The 16,771-nt window shown below is 39.7% G+C and overlaps 2 protein-coding genes across 5 annotated transcripts; one reads left to right on the top strand and one right to left on the bottom strand.

The window, feature by feature from the left end:
* Nucleotides 1–361: 361 nt before the first annotated feature.
* On the top strand, nt 362–5,151 carry si:dkey-21c1.4. Its single transcript, XM_041973468.1, has 5 exons — nt 362–637; nt 1,049–2,338; nt 2,497–2,607; nt 4,168–4,284; nt 4,374–5,151. Exons 1-5 carry the CDS (start codon nt 628–630, stop codon nt 4,400–4,402), a joined length of 1,557 nt encoding a protein of 518 aa, XP_041829402.1. The 5' UTR covers nt 362–627; the 3' UTR covers nt 4,403–5,151.
* bicral (BRD4 interacting chromatin remodeling complex associated protein like) lies at nt 4,982–15,728 on the bottom strand. 4 transcript variants are annotated; one of them, XM_041973467.1, is made up of 14 exons: nt 14,281–15,318; nt 14,142–14,194; nt 13,476–13,539; nt 13,251–13,296; nt 12,846–12,894; nt 12,674–12,739; nt 11,088–12,359; nt 10,962–11,010; nt 10,841–10,872; nt 10,677–10,726; nt 10,432–10,577; nt 10,182–10,276; nt 7,943–8,045; nt 4,982–7,836 (listed from the first exon to the last, which is right to left on the bottom strand). In XM_041973467.1, exons 4-14 carry the CDS (start codon nt 13,289–13,291, stop codon nt 7,376–7,378), a joined length of 2,364 nt encoding a protein of 787 aa, XP_041829401.1. In that variant the 5' UTR covers nt 13,292–13,296; nt 13,476–13,539; nt 14,142–14,194; nt 14,281–15,318; the 3' UTR covers nt 4,982–7,375. The 4 variants fall into 4 exon arrangements, with proteins under 4 accessions (XP_041829401.1, XP_041829400.1, XP_041829399.1 ...); XM_041973466.1 differs by lacking the exons at nt 14,142–14,194; nt 14,281–15,318 and adding an exon at nt 15,523–15,728; XM_041973465.1 differs by having other exon boundaries at nt 14,142–15,318.
* Nucleotides 15,729–16,771: the final 1,043 nt, after the last annotated feature.

The raw sequence follows: 16,771 nt of genomic DNA on the forward strand, positions 1-16,771 counted from the left end.
AGGAAGACCACATGAGATGAGGATTTGTTGAGGGATTTGAACGGTTTTACTGTCAATAAAATTCAGTCAAAGATAAATAGCAGATAGGTTATCTACGGAACATCAATGTCAATGTTGTCAGTTTTGTGTGTGTGTGTGCGAGCGAGCGCATGTTTCTTACGTAGTAAAAAGTGTGTCGGTAAATCTGGGGAATTACGCAAAAACGGAAGTAGGGCGGAGTGAATCATCTCAACTCTCCACCACAGTCCCACACCCATTGAACATAAACCTACATGTTCATACAAGATTTCAGACTGTCAGGCTGCACCGTTATAAATCCCTTTATTTATCTGCCCTTGATCAAAACATCAACAATTTAGGTTAAAAGCACGTATTTACACATTGCGTGATCATTTTTGTGATCAGGCTTCACACGCGCTACCCAAAAAAAAAAAAAAAAAAAAAAAAAGAGGGGGGGGCTTTCTCTGTCCAGTGCCTCTGTTATGACCCTGATCGTGAAAACTTTAGTATTTAAATGTGACCTTGCTGTTTATTTATTCGCTAATTAGGTTTACTTCTATAGCGCTTTTTATTAATATAATTATCTTTACAGGTCTGGAAAATGGTTTCACCTGAGCAACGCGCAAAATGAGCTCTGGTAAGTGTCACAAAACTGTCGAAGTTCAGAAAAGCAGAGGTATCGCGTGTGCTTATCGTAACAAAAATCATTTAAGTCTGCGCAATTATTTATTTAGAAACCTAATAACATGTTGAATAAAGAAAATGTTGTATTTTATGATGCAAATTAACAAACATGCTAGGCTAACCCATCAATCAGAGAGAAAAACAGTGGATATTAAGTGCTATTTTATGGTGTCGTTAAGTTCAGAGGCAATCAAAAAATTAAAGTCGAATACTTTTTATCGTCATCTTTGACATATGCATCCGTTTAGACGCTTGTTAATTTATTTTGAATAGCTGCATATTGTAGCCCCTGCGCTTTTTAACTACTCTTAACATATGACTATCAATGCTTAGCTAAACTTGTTCACTGTCACGGTTTCCACAGAGGTCTGCCCATTCTGTGGGAAAACATACAAAAGGCTGCAGAGACACCTACCACACTGCAAGGCAGCAGCGAGCTCCAAAACATTCCCAAATAAAGAAGATGTCAATGCCAATCTAACATCGTCTTCTCTGCTGGCTCCAGTGCTACCCAAAACAAAAGCAAAGGGAAAGAAGTCTACACAGACTTCATCAGTGACAACAGATCTCCATGCAGATGAAGGTAAAAAGGTGACTGTGTCTTCATCAGAACTGCTGCTGTCATCAGTCAAACCAAATGCAGCATCAGTTTCATCATCAACCAAGAAAAAGAAGAAGCTGGCTGATCAAATCAAAGACGCTACCCTTTTCTTGTCTCAATCTCCACCTCTGTCTCCTACCGTCTCTAAGCCAAAAAAGAAGAGCCTGCGCACTTTGTTAGAAGCTGCAGAGTTTGACCAGAAAACAAAGGGATCACAAGGGTCAGTGACCATAACTAACTCAGAAAAAGTCTCAACAAAAGATACCAGTCTTACCCATCTGTCTGCAGACACTAAACCTAAAGATGCTCCTAAAAAGACAATATCAAAGACAACAAAGGCTCTTTCCACAACCAAAACTACTTCCAACTTTCTGGACTCTGAAGTAAACGAAAGTAAAAGAAGACCTCATGCAAAAGGAAACTTATGGGAGGATAGTGAGGGAGAGGTAGAAGATCCAGTTGTGAATAAGCTGTTTTCCAAATCAGGAAGTGGCCAGCAGGTGAAGGTTACTCTTCAAGATGTTAAAGCTACATTAGACCGATCTAACACCCGCCGTCAGTCCAGCAAGGTGAGCATCCTGAGCCAGATTGAAAAACTCAGACTTAACTCTGATCTCAGTCCAGTCTCACTTCCAGTGAAGAACCAAAACGATGCTGCCAGCTGCTTGGTCACACCAACTGTCCTGTCAGAAAACCTGCTCAGCACCACCTCACAACAGACAGAAGCCAAGTCAGTTGAGAAAGAGTCTAAACAAACATCTTTAATTCCTCTGCAAGACGATGCCGCTCCTAAGCTCAAACCAACCTTCCCTGCAGCTTACCTTCCCTCTGCAAATTCATTGTCTCAGGTGTGGCAAGCCACTCCAGGTACAGTCAGCTTTAATAAAGGCCCGAAGGTGGGTCATCACATGGCAGGGCCCCTCTCCATATCACCGCCCCTGCACCAGTTGTCCTGCCCTCTTCAATTCCCTCCAGCACAAAGTCTGCCTGGTAGGGCAGAGGAGTTGCAACTAGAGGTCAGGAAGCAAAAAGCTGCTGAAAAGCTACCAGCAGGTCAGTGTTTCTGAATTTAAGCCTAGTGATTGAACCTCAGTACATGTGAGGGATAATGGGAATGGACTGTGTCCACCCCCAGTATAATAAAAAGGAATCTGTTTTGAGTGTGTATTTCTCTGGTAGTCCATTAACTCTGTGGTGTTGATGATTTGCAGAAGCGCTGACACAGCTGAGTGTTGGACAGGTGAGACTGAGGGAGTTACCTGAGTGGATGGCCTGCAGAACCCCCAGTCATCCAAGAGATGTTGTAGAAATGGTGCAGAGAGGTCAGTAGTCCACACAGCTGAACACGAATACAGCTGCAGCAGTTTATGTTACTTGATCTGACTTTTAAAATATATTTAAATGGAAATGGAAGTTCTTTCACTGCCAGGCAAACAATACAAGAAAAGTATTCAATGCACTTCTCATTTTAATCTAGAGCCATATTTACAGCCACTTTTTGCCCGATTTAACCACCTGTCATGTTGAAACTAAATAAAGACCCATATTTTTTATGCTTTTAGCGAGCAGATTTTAGGACATTTAAAAACAGATATGTATTCTGACGTTTGATTGTTTTTCTCACTGGCATCTTAATTAGGCACACCTGTTCAATAGGCTGTTATAACAAAGTTAATCAGTCAATCAAAGAGTGCAACTTAGTGCATTTAGACATGTAAACATAGTGAAGATGACCTGATCAGAATGAGGAAGAGGATTCAGGTGACTTTGAACATGACACGGTTGTTGGTGTCAGATGGGAATCTCTGAGTATTTAAGAAAGTGCTGATCTACCGGGATTTTCATGCATAACCATCTCTAGGGTTTAAAGAGAATGGTCTGTAAAAGTGAAAACATAAAGTGAGTGGTCATCAAGATGAAAATATCTTGTTGATGTCAGAGTTCAAACATTTTGATTTGATGTCAGAGTTCAGAGGAGAATGGGCAGACTGGTTAGATATGATAGGAAGGCAACAGGGACTCAAAAAACCACTGGTTCCAACACGCAGGAGAAAATAGAAGAACACACAGGGGCCACAATTTGCACCGATTCACCAAAACTAGATGGTACAAGATTGAAAAAAAACATTACCTGGTCTGATGAGTCTCCGTTTCAGCTGCAAGATTCAGATGGTAGGGTCAGAATTTGGTGTGAACACCATGAAAATATCGATCCATCCTGCCTTGTATCAGTAATTCAGGCTGGTGGTGGTGGAATGGTGTGGGGGATATTTTCTTGGTCTACTTTGGGTCTCTTAGTACCAGCTGAGCATTGAGCAGCTTATTGAGTATCCATCCCTTTATGACCAGTGTATCCATCTTCTGGCAGGATAATGCACCATGTCACAAAGTTCAAATCGTCTCCAAATGGTTTTTTGAACACAATGAGTTCACTGGACTCCAGTGGCCTCCACAGTTACCAGATCTTAATCTAACAGAGCAGCTTTGGGATGTGGTGGAACGGGAGATTCTCATCATGGATGTGCAGCCAACAAATCTGCTGCAACTGTGTGACGCTGTCATGTCAGTAAGAAGCTAAATCTCTGAGGAACGTTTCTAACACCTGTTTGAATCTATGCCACAAAGAATTAAGGCAGTTCTGAAGGTGAAAGGGGGTCCAACAAGGTACTAACAAGGTATTGCTAATAGTGTTCAGTAAGTGCATGCAATTTTTGCTCAATATGCAGTAAGAAAAACAAGCAAGAAAATCTGTGTGTGTTATGGAACGACACAAATACATTAGAACACACTAGAAGGCATTTTGTTTATGTATTTGAGTTTATAATTTGTTTTAAAAGTGTATTACTTCAGTAATGTTTACTAAAGATCCCCTGTCGTCTCAGGCTGGCGGTGGTATTACAGGAGGTACGTAGATGTAAAAAAAGCTGGTGTAGGTGGACTGGGCATGTTGCTGGTAGGATACTGTGTGATCAGCTACATCTGGAGTTACCCTCATATAAGTGAGTGTGAACATCAATCTTAGTATCTCCTTATAGTGAGTAGATGCATCAATAACTGAAAAGTATATTTTTTTTTTCCCCCTTCCCAGAACTCAGTCGTTGGAGGAAGTATCACTGAAGTCAACCGTGTTTGCACGACTCTGAAGAACATGACTGAAGAAGGAACCCGACATTTTAATCACATTTACCTCAGATCATGAATTTGCACTCTGAGAAATTATTGATTGCTGCCACCAATTTTGAACAAGTAGCTTCGGCCAGCAGCTAGTTAGTTTACAAGGCTGGAACATGCAGTTATTGTCCAACTATGTCCCACTGGCTCCACTAGGTGTCATTGTTGGGTTGTGTTACTGAAAACCAAAAGGGTTTGGGAGGCTGATGTCTGCTATGCAGTTTTCTTAGCTCTTTTGTGTATAGGCACTGGTTCTGGGGCCCATCAGAGGATTAAAGTGAACCTAGAGATTGTCTTTACCTGAGAAATTGTGACTATGACCACAACAATGAAAACAAACATGATCTCTAAATGTCTTGCTTTCAGAATCCATGACAGCATCATATTTGTAGATGGTCTGTTTTCCTTTTTACAAATGCTTCCTCTGTCACATGATATGATTGTGCATGCTTAGTCCATCAGTGCCAGTGTGCGAACGCTCACAGAATAGTAATGGAGGGACACTGAAGGAGGTTCTCAGCCGGGTTGGACCTGTTCTGTTCTTGTATTTCAAATGAATTTATTGTTGACTCTCCTTGCTGCTGTAGTGAACACACATTAGCTACTAATGAAGAAATTACAGCATTTTTGTAACTACTTTTCTTGACATCGCCTCTCAGCCAACACAATAAAAATAATTTCCATTTTTCTTTAAACAATCTTTTTTTTTTTTTTGGTCAATACAAAAATTATAAATACTTTTTTTTTTTTACAAAACAAACTATACAAATCACAAATCAAGTGAGACGACAGTGAAAATGGATTCAGAAACAGTACAGACGGGAAAGCACAGCATGTTCTCACCAGGCCCCGGAGACTGTGATATGCTTCCAGATAATGCAATGTTTTTACCAGCAATCCTGCCCTTATGCAAGCATAAAACTAACTTCCTTGTGGCTATAAGTGCTACGGAGGCACAAAATCTTTTAGCAGTCACTTTGAATGTGCAAATGCAAAATCTCGGCCTACCCTCACTCGTGAGAGATCTCATTTTTAGAGCAGAGAGCCCAGTTTTCTCAGTGCACACTGGCTGATTTTAGAAGGGCTGAGGCTGAGATACAGGCAAGCTGTGATGGCTACTGGAAAAAAAAAACTATTACTCTGCATAAAAGGCCTCCAGTCCACTCCTGTAGCCCATTAGTAAGCATCTTTCACAGCAAAGAAAAGTGGTGTTATCCAGAATCAACCCCAGGTGCATTTAATACATTAAACCTAACCTTTGGTCCTGTGTTGCATTTACAAGAATTTCTTGCTTTCACCACAGTGCAGGTTTCTGTAGATTTGTTATCAAAAAGCTCATTAGAAAAGCTGAATTATACAGTCAACACGAAGGATTGCTACAATATAGCAAATGGTCGGTTTTGACTTTAAAAAGTATACAAAACCTTAAAAATACTTAAACCAGAACCTGAGTTATTCTGGCTTAAAAAAAAAGAATAAATAAAAAATTTAACAGCCACAGAGCTGCTGTCACTAGAACAAAAAGTAGCTGTGGGGGGGATTCTGAATAAGACTCCTCTCTATATTTTTGGTTTTGCTGCTGAGAAAAATGGAGGAAATGTGAGAAATGCTGGAAAACAAACTAAAAACGTGAGAAAAACATTGTTCGATCCTGGAAAACACATGGGGACAAAGTGAAAGTGATGGCAAACTACGTGAAAGCAGTCATAAATCAGTGTGTATGGAAGAAGATAAACACACACTGACATACATGTCAAGGTAATAAAGCATTGATAGATATAATAAATATAGAACTGTATGTAGAAGGCAAACAAACGTACATACAATCAACAACCCTCCAGGGCCATTTAAACTGATGAAGGTACTGTCATGTTCACAAGGCTGGGGAACACATCACAACAAACAAAAACAGTCCTCTTATTAATGTCATTTCTAAAAATGAGGAAATTAAAATCTAAATAAAACAGATTGATTTAACATTTCTTCCTCAATCTGAGGACTTTAGCTCCACGGACACAAACTCATTGTGAAATGATATGAGAGATTTGTCCTGCGTCTGTGTCGGGACTTGCATACCTTTAAGGTACAAAAGAAAAATGCCAAAGAAAATGTGACTTAAGCAGAAAAAAAAGAAAAAGCACTGAGTTTAGTGACTACATGACTAGTTTGACAAGTTTTTTTCTAGTGTGAATAAGAGGTTGTCCTTGTTACAGGCAGCTGGAAAGCAGGCAAATAGATTTAGGTTTTACTCCACATGTTCACATTCTGTTTAGCCCAACATATGCTATGTATCAACAAGAAGGGCTTCGTACTTCTATAGTTCCTGAAACAACAGTATGTTTAGTGCAATTTGTCTGTGAACGTGTCTTTACTGAGTTTAACTGTTCCACTATGAAGCTATCAAATATGTGTGCACTGCTTAGATTTGTAATGCAGGAGGAAAATAAAAGATATTTCGGAATAAAACTGCATGTAAACACTTCCATAGAAAACCTGGAGTTAGGCACAGAGTCGCCACTTCGTCCCTCCTCATCATCCCTGTGGAAAATTAACTGGCACAAACTGTCAAGTGGCGTGTGAAGAGAGGAAACTCTTGCATTAAGTGCTGCTTTTTTGTTAAGAGTTGCAAACCTTACTACTTTATAATAATGTTACAATAACAGAAAAAACGTTTTTTGTTGTTTTTTTTTTGCATCTGTAAATTCACTGCATTGCACACAATCCCGGATCTTTATAGGTTAAGTGCCTGTGTTCACCTTGACATCATCACTGACTACATACATGCTACATGGTTGCGTGTCACATGGGCAGACCAGAAAGAAGAGTAAACCTCTTTTCACACAGGCGTTTGACAAAAACAAAAAAAGGCCCACAAAAGAAGCTGAAGTGAAACGGTAGGGCTGATATGGAGCATCACTTTTAACATTCCAGGATGCTGTTGACTGCTGCCTCTAAAGCAGAATCTGTGTCAGGGTGAGGGGGTGACGTGAGCTGGGGCGAGTACGAAGGCTGCACTGGGTGGTGGTGCGAGACCTGGAAGAGAGTCTGTCCTGACGGTGCTGCAAAGTGTGAGGGTTTGCCTTGGGGGTAACTGCTGCTGCTGCCGGTGCTGCTGGACCCAAAGTACTGCTGAGATCTCTTTATGTCCGACATGCTCTTGTTTTCTAAGTGTGGCAGGTGTGGATCACCTGCTGAACCTGGTCCTACAGCCCCACCCCCTCCAGGATCTCCATACCCAGACTGGGTTTCTGTCCTGTATGGTGGCTCCATGGAATCTTGCTCTGACTGGTCCCAATTACAGCTAGTCGTCGGCTGGGTGGGAACGGGGTCCTGGAAAAGCTTGGATTTCATCCCACAACAGAAGTCTTCCAAAAAGTTGTCTATGAACCAGAAGGAAGATAAAATAGTTAAATAAATCCTTTGTGGAAACACTTTTTTGTTCCAATTGACTTCCTTACTCTTGTTTGTTTTTTTTTTTGTTTATACCTGGATCTACCAGCACCATGCGCTTGTCTTGTGTCAGGTTGCTGCGCTCCTCCTGATTGAAGGTCCTGTCAATCATCACCATCTCTGAAGATGGACTGGAACGCTGCAGGAAAAGGAGAGGAAACCTGTTAGCCCAGTGCTTATGATATATAAGGTATACAGCATGCACAATTATTAGGGAAGTGAGATTCAGATCTTAAATCTTGTGCACATTTTATGCAAAACAAGTGCTTACTGGATTCAGATATTTTGAGAAGGTGCTGCATTTAGCTAATAACGCCCTATTTTTACCTTGTGTCATTTTTTGTTGTACAAACAAGTGAAAATGTCTTTTATATAAAACTTTTATGTCATCTGCGAACATTATATCTCAACAGGACCTTCCTGGCTAGAGTTTTTGTAGCTGAGAGAAAAGTAGCTGGCATCATTCTGAATGCTGTGTTCATGCAGGCTGCACATAGATAAAACGACCACCATTTTTCTGACTTGAGTTAACAAAACTTGCATTCCTGCCTGGATGCACCTTGTACAGGTGAAGACCCGAGACTTCACTGATGCAGCTCTAACAGGTATGACTGTGATGCTACATATACATATATTTATATATATATATATATATATATATATATATATATATATATATATATATTATCTAATTATTATATATTATCTCATTTAAAGGTTAATTTTTCTTTTCTCCTTTGATTTACCGACTGTATACTATATTGCAAAACCCACCAGCTGATCCTTTAGCTTTAGGTTCAATTTTGTATTCTGTTTAATACTCAATTAGTAAACAATCACTTCTAATTTTATTATACTCTGACAAATGATGGAAAACTTTACAAAAATGTGAAAGCAGCAACTAGGAATTTTAAGTCACAGGGGATTTTAATCTGCAGCTTCTCTTTAACTGACATAGATGCCTTTAAGACTGATGAGGCAGCTTTGAAATTAACAAAAATAATGATGCATGACAACCAGAAAAAAATCAGATATTTTGTTGCAAACAGCCATCAGGCTTAAAAAAAAGCATATAAAAGGACAAGGCTTTAAATGGCTGGAAGGATGAAAAGTGAAGTTTCCAGACTTCAATTATGCTTCAAAGCCTGCAAATTATATAACTGCAACTAACAAGGCATATTGTGTAGTTTAAGCATTCAAGTTTTCAAAGGCAAGTTAAAGTGATCTGAAACAACCACCACAGCGGTTTAATCAGCAGTCATCTGTTGCTATGTGTAAATGCACCAAGGATGTGATTCATGAGGCCTGCACGCACCCTACTCCGCAACTGATTATCTATGGTTTATTTATATTTCTAAGGAGATAGAGGGAGTATAGTTGGTGGGTGAGACACCATGGTAAAGTAACTACAGCCTGCTAAGGAAACATACAGAACAACTTAACTGCATGGTGGCTAGATAAATATCAGACAGATGAGTCTGGGGATAAGTCAAGTCCCGCTTGTTTAGTGTGAACCATCTCAGATTTAAAAACTCCCAGACATGACAGTAACACTTTTGTGTAGCATAAACAAAACAACTATCTGACAACATAAAACTGTTGTAATGTGAATTTGGCTCAAGGATGAGCTACTTTGTCCTTTAAAGGCTGGAAATCAACATCCAAGCCTGCTGCTGGTTTCTAGAAGACCTGGTATACAGAAGAACGGGAGGCCTATGGACAATATTCTACCAAATGTAGCCAAGTACTCGTGGTTTATGTCCACTCGGTCAAGAGGCTTGTGTGACAGATATTTTTTCATCTTAATCAGTCTGTGAGAATCTAGCAAGTCCTACCATGTAAACCTAATTATTTGTAGCCATGGAGACTCTGCACACCAGCTAGAATTGTCCCTGATTCTCTCCATTCAGAAAAACAATACACTAGATTAAGAAGATGAGCAGCAGAAGGACATGATTGATTTTTTTGAAAGATTATACTGGAAAATTAGCAAGATCCACGTTTCTAAAATGTACTATGGACTGATACGTGGCTATTACTGGGAAGCTTTGGAGATTTCTAGTAGACAATAAACCTCTGAAAAGCATAGAAGAAGCTGTAGTTGATGCCTCTAAGTTGGCTTATTGTGAAAATAAAAAAAAATAATGCTCCCTTAACTCCTGTGAGACATTCAGGTTTTAAGTTCAACAATATAATAAAACCTGGGAAATAGATTTAATCTGACAACAGCATGAATGAACTACTTGGTGTGGGGATATTTTCAGTGTGTACTGACCTCTGCTTCAACCATCAGTAGTCGTCTGTATTTATTCACCATGGCCTGGGTCCTCTTCAGCACCTGAGATGCAGCTGCCTCAAATTCCTCATCCACTGAGAATGATTAAACATAAAACAATATTTAGACAAATGTAATTTAATGCTACAAATATTATTTCACTTTCACCTTTCCCTCAATACACACTTCAGTGCTAATTTTCCGCCTCCCTTTAAGATCTGGAGTTAAGTTGATCATTTTAAGGCCATACCTTCTGAGAACTCATTGTGGCTTGGTGGAGCCCCCTGGACCACATGGTAAGGGAGGAGTCTTAGCAGTGCATCATCAACTGAGGTGAACTTCTGTCGATCTGGAGTCTGAACTCCACCGTGATCCTTCCTTAATTGTTGTAAAATCCTTTTTAATTTACAAAAAAAAAGACAACTTGTTAAATGAGAATCAAATTCATTAAAAAAATTTAAACAAAATAAAAATAAAATAAAAAAAAAAACTCACATTTCTCCTTTTGTAAGCAGTGGTACGATGGGCCGCTTCTGAGTACTGACCTATAAGGATATAAAGTACAAAAAACCAAAGTTATCATAACACTGGCATCTTTTTAATTAGATTGCTCTTCCTTCAAATTTCTCACAGGCATTTGAAATAAGTGCCTACCATACCTCAGAGTTTAGTGTTGAATCTTGTGTCACTGCTAAGAGAGAGTACACAAAAGTCAATGAAAAAAGATTAAAGTGTAGCAGACTACATAGAAACACAATATACATTAAAAAAAATAGTTACCATGGATACTGCTGAGTTTTGCCGATTTAAAAGCAGGTGAAGAAGAATTCTGAAAAATAAGGTGTTGTTGGTCAGACAAGAGTTTACAGCAAAGAAACAGAATAAAAATGAAGGATACGATTATACCTGTCTGAAGTCTTGTTGCTCCTGCATCACGTTACCAGGTAAAGGCGACAGAGAAGTGCAGTTCGGAGTTTGAGTCACTAGAAGGCGCTGCACGGCACAACCTGACGCTTGCCCTTGACCACCGATTCCCGTAGAAGCTGGGCCGATCAGAGTCAGCCGTCCGGGAGCACAAGACGTCTGCACAGGGGTGGAGCTTGTAGCAGAAACTCCTGTCCACGTCTGAGTTACTGTCCCTCCAACCTGACCCCCACTCACTACTCCCTGATTCAAAATTAGCTGTCCTCCTGGTGTTGCAGTGAAGTTCTGCCCTGCAACAATCTGAACTGTGTTTTGACTTGTAATTAGGGTGTTTGAGGTTGGGTCGGTGGGACCATTTTGAATGGTGCTGGACGGAGTGAGTGCCAAGGAGTTGGGTAGTAAGAACTGTCCAGGCTGTACATTGGTCTGGGCCTGCACTTGTTGCTGTTCTAGAGGCTGCTGCAACACAATAGAGCCATTGGCTGCATACTGTCCAGCAGGAGCAGCAGCATTAGCGTTAGTGATATTAGACACGGTGGTGGCAGTGGGCTGAAGACCAAGGCTGTAGACAGTCTGAGCCCCAGCTTGGGGGGGTTTAGGCTGGATTGGTCTGACAAGAGTCTGGGTCCCTCCAGGGCCTCTCTGGATGATGATGTTTTGAAGGGGGATATTTTTGAAAGGTAAGCCAACTTGGCCTACCTGCCCTTGGGTAGGGGCAAACACTTGGCCCCCTGTTGCAGTACCTGTTGGAGCTACAGGCACCCCTGGCCTTAACACAATCTGTGGAGTTCTTTCTAAGCTGCTCAAAGTCATCACGCCACCACTCGCCCCAAACGAGCCCAACACTTGGATATGCTGGGCAGAGCCATTAGGCAGCGGGTTCATTCCTTGCAGTAACTGGCCAGTTGGAAAAGCAGCTGTCGCTGTGGTTACCACACCTCCTCCATAACCCCCTGAGACCATATGGGAGGAAAAGGGAACTGAAGCATGCATAAGAGTGGGAGCAGGCTGGGAGTCCAGCAAGGCCTCCTGGGCCAGAGTCTGCTCTGTAATGTCGGCTTCCAGGAGAGACTTCTGGAGGATGTCGAAGGGCTGGTCCTCTCCCCCGAGATCCACCCCTTCAGGGGAGCTTCCAGCACCCAATTCGTCCTCGATAAAAGAGAGGCTGCTGGAGAGCTGGAGGCCTGCCCCGGCTGTGTCCTCACCAAAGTCACCCACTGAAGAACCATCTTTGAGGCCAGTTGTGGAGCCAGTCTTAAGGAGACATCAAACCAAAGGGCAATGTTTGCATAACTGTAAATAGCATTTTCACCTTTTTAAACAAGCTTACAATACCATGAATTTATTATTATTGATTTATTTCTGTTTCTACAACAATTTAATTTTAGTTTAGTGTCATTTCATCTGGCCCTTCACCTACCTGCAACCAAATTTTGATTCTATACCATCTATAATTCTATTACATGCATGCATTATTTGGTCCAATTGGTCCATAAACCCATGACTTAGCATCAAACTTCTTAATCATGTCCAATGTTTGGCTGGATCAAAGACACGTGTACACTCACTGTATCGTTAGCAAAAAAGGATCCATCTGACCCATAAGCTGCATTTGTCACATCATCCTCTTCAATCTGGTGGTGAATAAAAGAACAGTAAAACCGGTTATGTTATGCAACCAAGCTGCATATCTGAGGAATGTGCTCAGATGGTTGAAAGTATTCTGCAACTGTCACTCACAGACTTATTGTTTCTGCCATGAAGATAGTCATTCAGTGCATCCACATCTCTAAAAATGATAAAGAAGAAACCTTTACAAGCTGATGACACAACTGTAATCACTTTGTTTACATTTTTTTGTGTGGCTCTAAAATTTCTCAACATGTTCAGAGAAGTGGAAAAAGCGTTTTTAACCTTTTTACTGATGAGCCTGAAGATTATCAAGTCCATTTATTTAACAGTAGAAAAAAAAAGTTCTGATTTCAAAGAGGAATACTTAAAAATGTTACCCAACTTTTAAAGGAAAGATGTAAAGTTGTGAGGTCAGGTTGTGATTTGCTTGATGAACTCAAATGATCATGTACTGATTCACAAATCTGTCATGCAGATATAATAACTCCAGGGATATATATATATAGTTTTTACCCTAATATATCCAGAAGACGGCGATCGTCGTCATCATCCATGACACCTAAAAGAGTGTGGATGGATAGCAAGTGAGGATATGGGAAAGTTAGGTTCTTAATGTTTCAATATGCATCCACTTAAGTGCTTTAACAGAGCAGTATATGTATACTGTTAGCCTGTTTTTACTGTGAGGTGAGTGTTTGAGCTGGAAAAGCTTAGCATCTGTATTATAAGAACACTCACAGATTTCCAGCAGGAAGCATGGACTCAGTTATTTTACACTCTTTCTCTCCTGTAACGGGCTGGGCTGTAGAGTGAAAAGCAACATTTGGTAAAATTTCAGAATGATGGGTGAGGTATTTCAGACAGAAAAGTGAGTGTATGAAACAGGGATGCAGAAGGAAGCATTTATTCGGTACACAAGGACAGGATGGCCTTCATCTCCTACAAATGGCTTGTCTATTCTGACACACAAACTCCCTCCTATTTCCCTCCTCTGCCGCCCCACATTGGTTGTTCATATGTGCAGACTGAAAATGGGCAACTGAGTGTAAATAACAACACTCTGCTCCATTTATATACTGAATGGTTATTTATCTCTACATTATGTTGTGTCAGTCAGCAGTATGCAGCTATACTGGTGGGGAACAAAGGAAAAAAACAAGAATATGGGCACTAAGCTTATCTAGGAATAATGATCTGTAGGTGTTCTGGTGTAAATTTACATGTAAACATGCTGGCAGAATATCATTAAATTTTAAAGTCCCTACAGATGCTAATCCAACATTGACCAAAAAAATAAAACTAAACGTCCTTCAAATTCAAGTTTATTTCATTCAATGTAGAAATGCAGTTTGAGTCCTCCTGTATGTGTGCATAAAAACTGCAGTCCAACAAAATGGCTGTTACCATGTCATGAGCTGTCTTTGTGACTGAACCACGTTCAGCCTCCATCTTTGAATCTGGGAGAACAAAGACGACTAGGTTGCTACATAAAAATGGCTGATTTAATTTACTAAACTGTATCAAATAAATCATTAAAAAATACCTGAAGCTTTCACACACGGCGCAAATTGTTTTATACTAATATGTTAAGATAACAGGTAAAAAGAGAGTTGGCTACGAGGCTCCCTTATCCTTCAATAGTTGTTGCACAATGTTTAACAGGACACAGTGTCTACCCTTGAACACCCGATGTCTGATCATTTTATTTTGCAGACAGCTCCAAATATGGATAGAAAGTAGAAAAAATAAAGAACCACCACAATCTAAGACCCATGTCAACGTCCATAACTGCGCGTTTAGTTTTCAGCTCAAATTGTTAGCTAAAAGAAAACAAGGCTCTTGAGCGTCCACTGTGTCCAAAACTTAATAGAAATCCCGCTAAACAGGACTGGAATTTAAAATAAATATATTTTTATGTGGTTTCATAAAAAAATAAAAAAGTCGTTTAGTGTTAGATCATTTATGTGCATTTACACGCTCAAATTCACAGTCCGAAATCCGCACTAGCAAGCACACTGCGAAGAAAAAGCCACGCTCGCTGTATTTTTTCCCCCCTGTAAGGTGCCACCACCGATTTAGAAAGACGGCTACTGTACAGCTTGCAAGTTAAATTTCCAAAAATAGACTGAATCGACACAATGATAATCGCATTGAAGCAGCACAAAACGCCCGTCGTCGCTGACGTGCTCTCTTTCTGTTAAGGGAGGCTTTCATTTGTCCTCGATGTGGCTCTTCTGCCAACACGAAAAACGTCACATTTGAATCGACATGCCGAACCGACAGGTTTAAATTTGGACGTTTGAACCAGTCCGTGTCCCGGTCGGGTCGCTCTCCAGGCTGGACGCCACATTTAAGCGTTAAACATCGGCCTGTTCTGTTGTTTGGTTAGCTAGCCACAATGCCCACGACGCCTGTTTGGAAAACGTCGGCTGGAATTCGTCGAAAAAGCTAAAGGACTAAACCGCGTCGAGGCATAAATATTTATCCAGATTAGCATAACATAAAGACGACCCAAAGAGCCAAACCCTTTACTCCTGTCTCACTCCTCTTGAAACCCAATATCTCCATTTGGCAACTTTTAATTTGCTCCCCCCTCCTTCTCCTCCTCCTCCTTCTCCCTCTCCCACTCATATATTTTTCTCACTGTCCCTGTTCTGTCTCGGATAGATTTTTCTCTCCGCTCAAACTCTCTTCCCTCCCTGAAGGAAGGGAGGAAGGAGCTTGTGTGTGTTTTTTCCTTGAAATTTTTATCACAAAATTATAATACACTCAAAGGGGAACTCACCGTCATGAAAAAGCAGTGTCTTGTCAACGGGGTTTCCTCGCCATCACCGCACGGGTTGTTGGGGTAGTGCACGCACCAAAATCACCAGTGCACAACGCAACTTGCAACTCAATACATTTCAGTAGGGAAATATACAAACAAGGATAAGTCACTGATAAATTAAAAAAATTTTTGTATTTCTAAAAATTTTAATTACATGTTTCACGGCCCCCAAAAATAGATAACCCATGTAATTAGACTTATTCATGACCAACGGTAGGGGGCGGGCCTGTATTTGCCACACCTAACTGACGTTGCTCAGGTATGATCTAACTACCAATTAATTCAGATAATACTCAACAGTAGCATAATGGAAAAACCATGCTATTGTGCTTGATACTTTTAAATTTGAATATCCATCTTCCATTACGACCCTGAATAACATAATAACATTATTACAAATCTAATTAAATAAATGACTTTAGATATTTTTACAAACATGTGTTCAAAGTAATTCCACAACGTAAATCTTAGTTTATTCTAATGTTTTTTTTTTTTTGTTTTTTTTTTTTTTTTTGTTGTTGTTTGTTTGTTCTGTTTTGTTTTTGTTTTTAGTATACTTTGTTTTCTGCCATAATTAAAATACATGCATCACAGAACAGAAATTAGGAAGGGGACAAAAAGGGGGGAGTGAATACAGAAAATCAATTAAAAACTCTAACTATCATCATCAAATAATAAGGCTACTCATCTTGTTCTTTTCTATAAGAAGCCATATATAAGTAATATGCAAATATTACGTTTTAAATTCCCTACCAAAGTCAGAAGAATTATATGTTGTAAGAACTGGACGTTAAGAAAAATAATAAAGGTACTATAATCAGATTTTGTTATGAAATACTTAATACTATTTTACCTAAATTTCAGAGATTCCTTACATTTTCAAAACATCTGTTTGCTGCCCTTTTTTTTCTTTTTTCGAAACTTTCAGTAACAGTTCTTCCATCACAAGTTCTCCATGCTGCCTTTAAATAAATAAATAAATAAATAAGTAAATAAATAAATAAATAAGCATGTCTAACTATTTCAAACTAAATGAGAAGCAATAAACGTGTTTTGTGTATAAAATGTAGAAATTAATTATTTAAATTTAGTAACTGACCTTATTTTAAAATCATGCAATCCAAACATGGTTAAAAGGAAATTACCATCTATATACGCACAAAAATCACAATAATCATCAGATATATTTAAATACGTCATTTAGTTA

The sequence above is a fragment of the Melanotaenia boesemani genome, chromosome 21 (genome assembly GCF_017639745.1).
Source record: "Melanotaenia boesemani isolate fMelBoe1 chromosome 21, fMelBoe1.pri, whole genome shotgun sequence".
In the NCBI taxonomy this organism is placed as follows: domain Eukaryota; kingdom Metazoa; phylum Chordata; class Actinopteri; order Atheriniformes; family Melanotaeniidae; genus Melanotaenia; species Melanotaenia boesemani.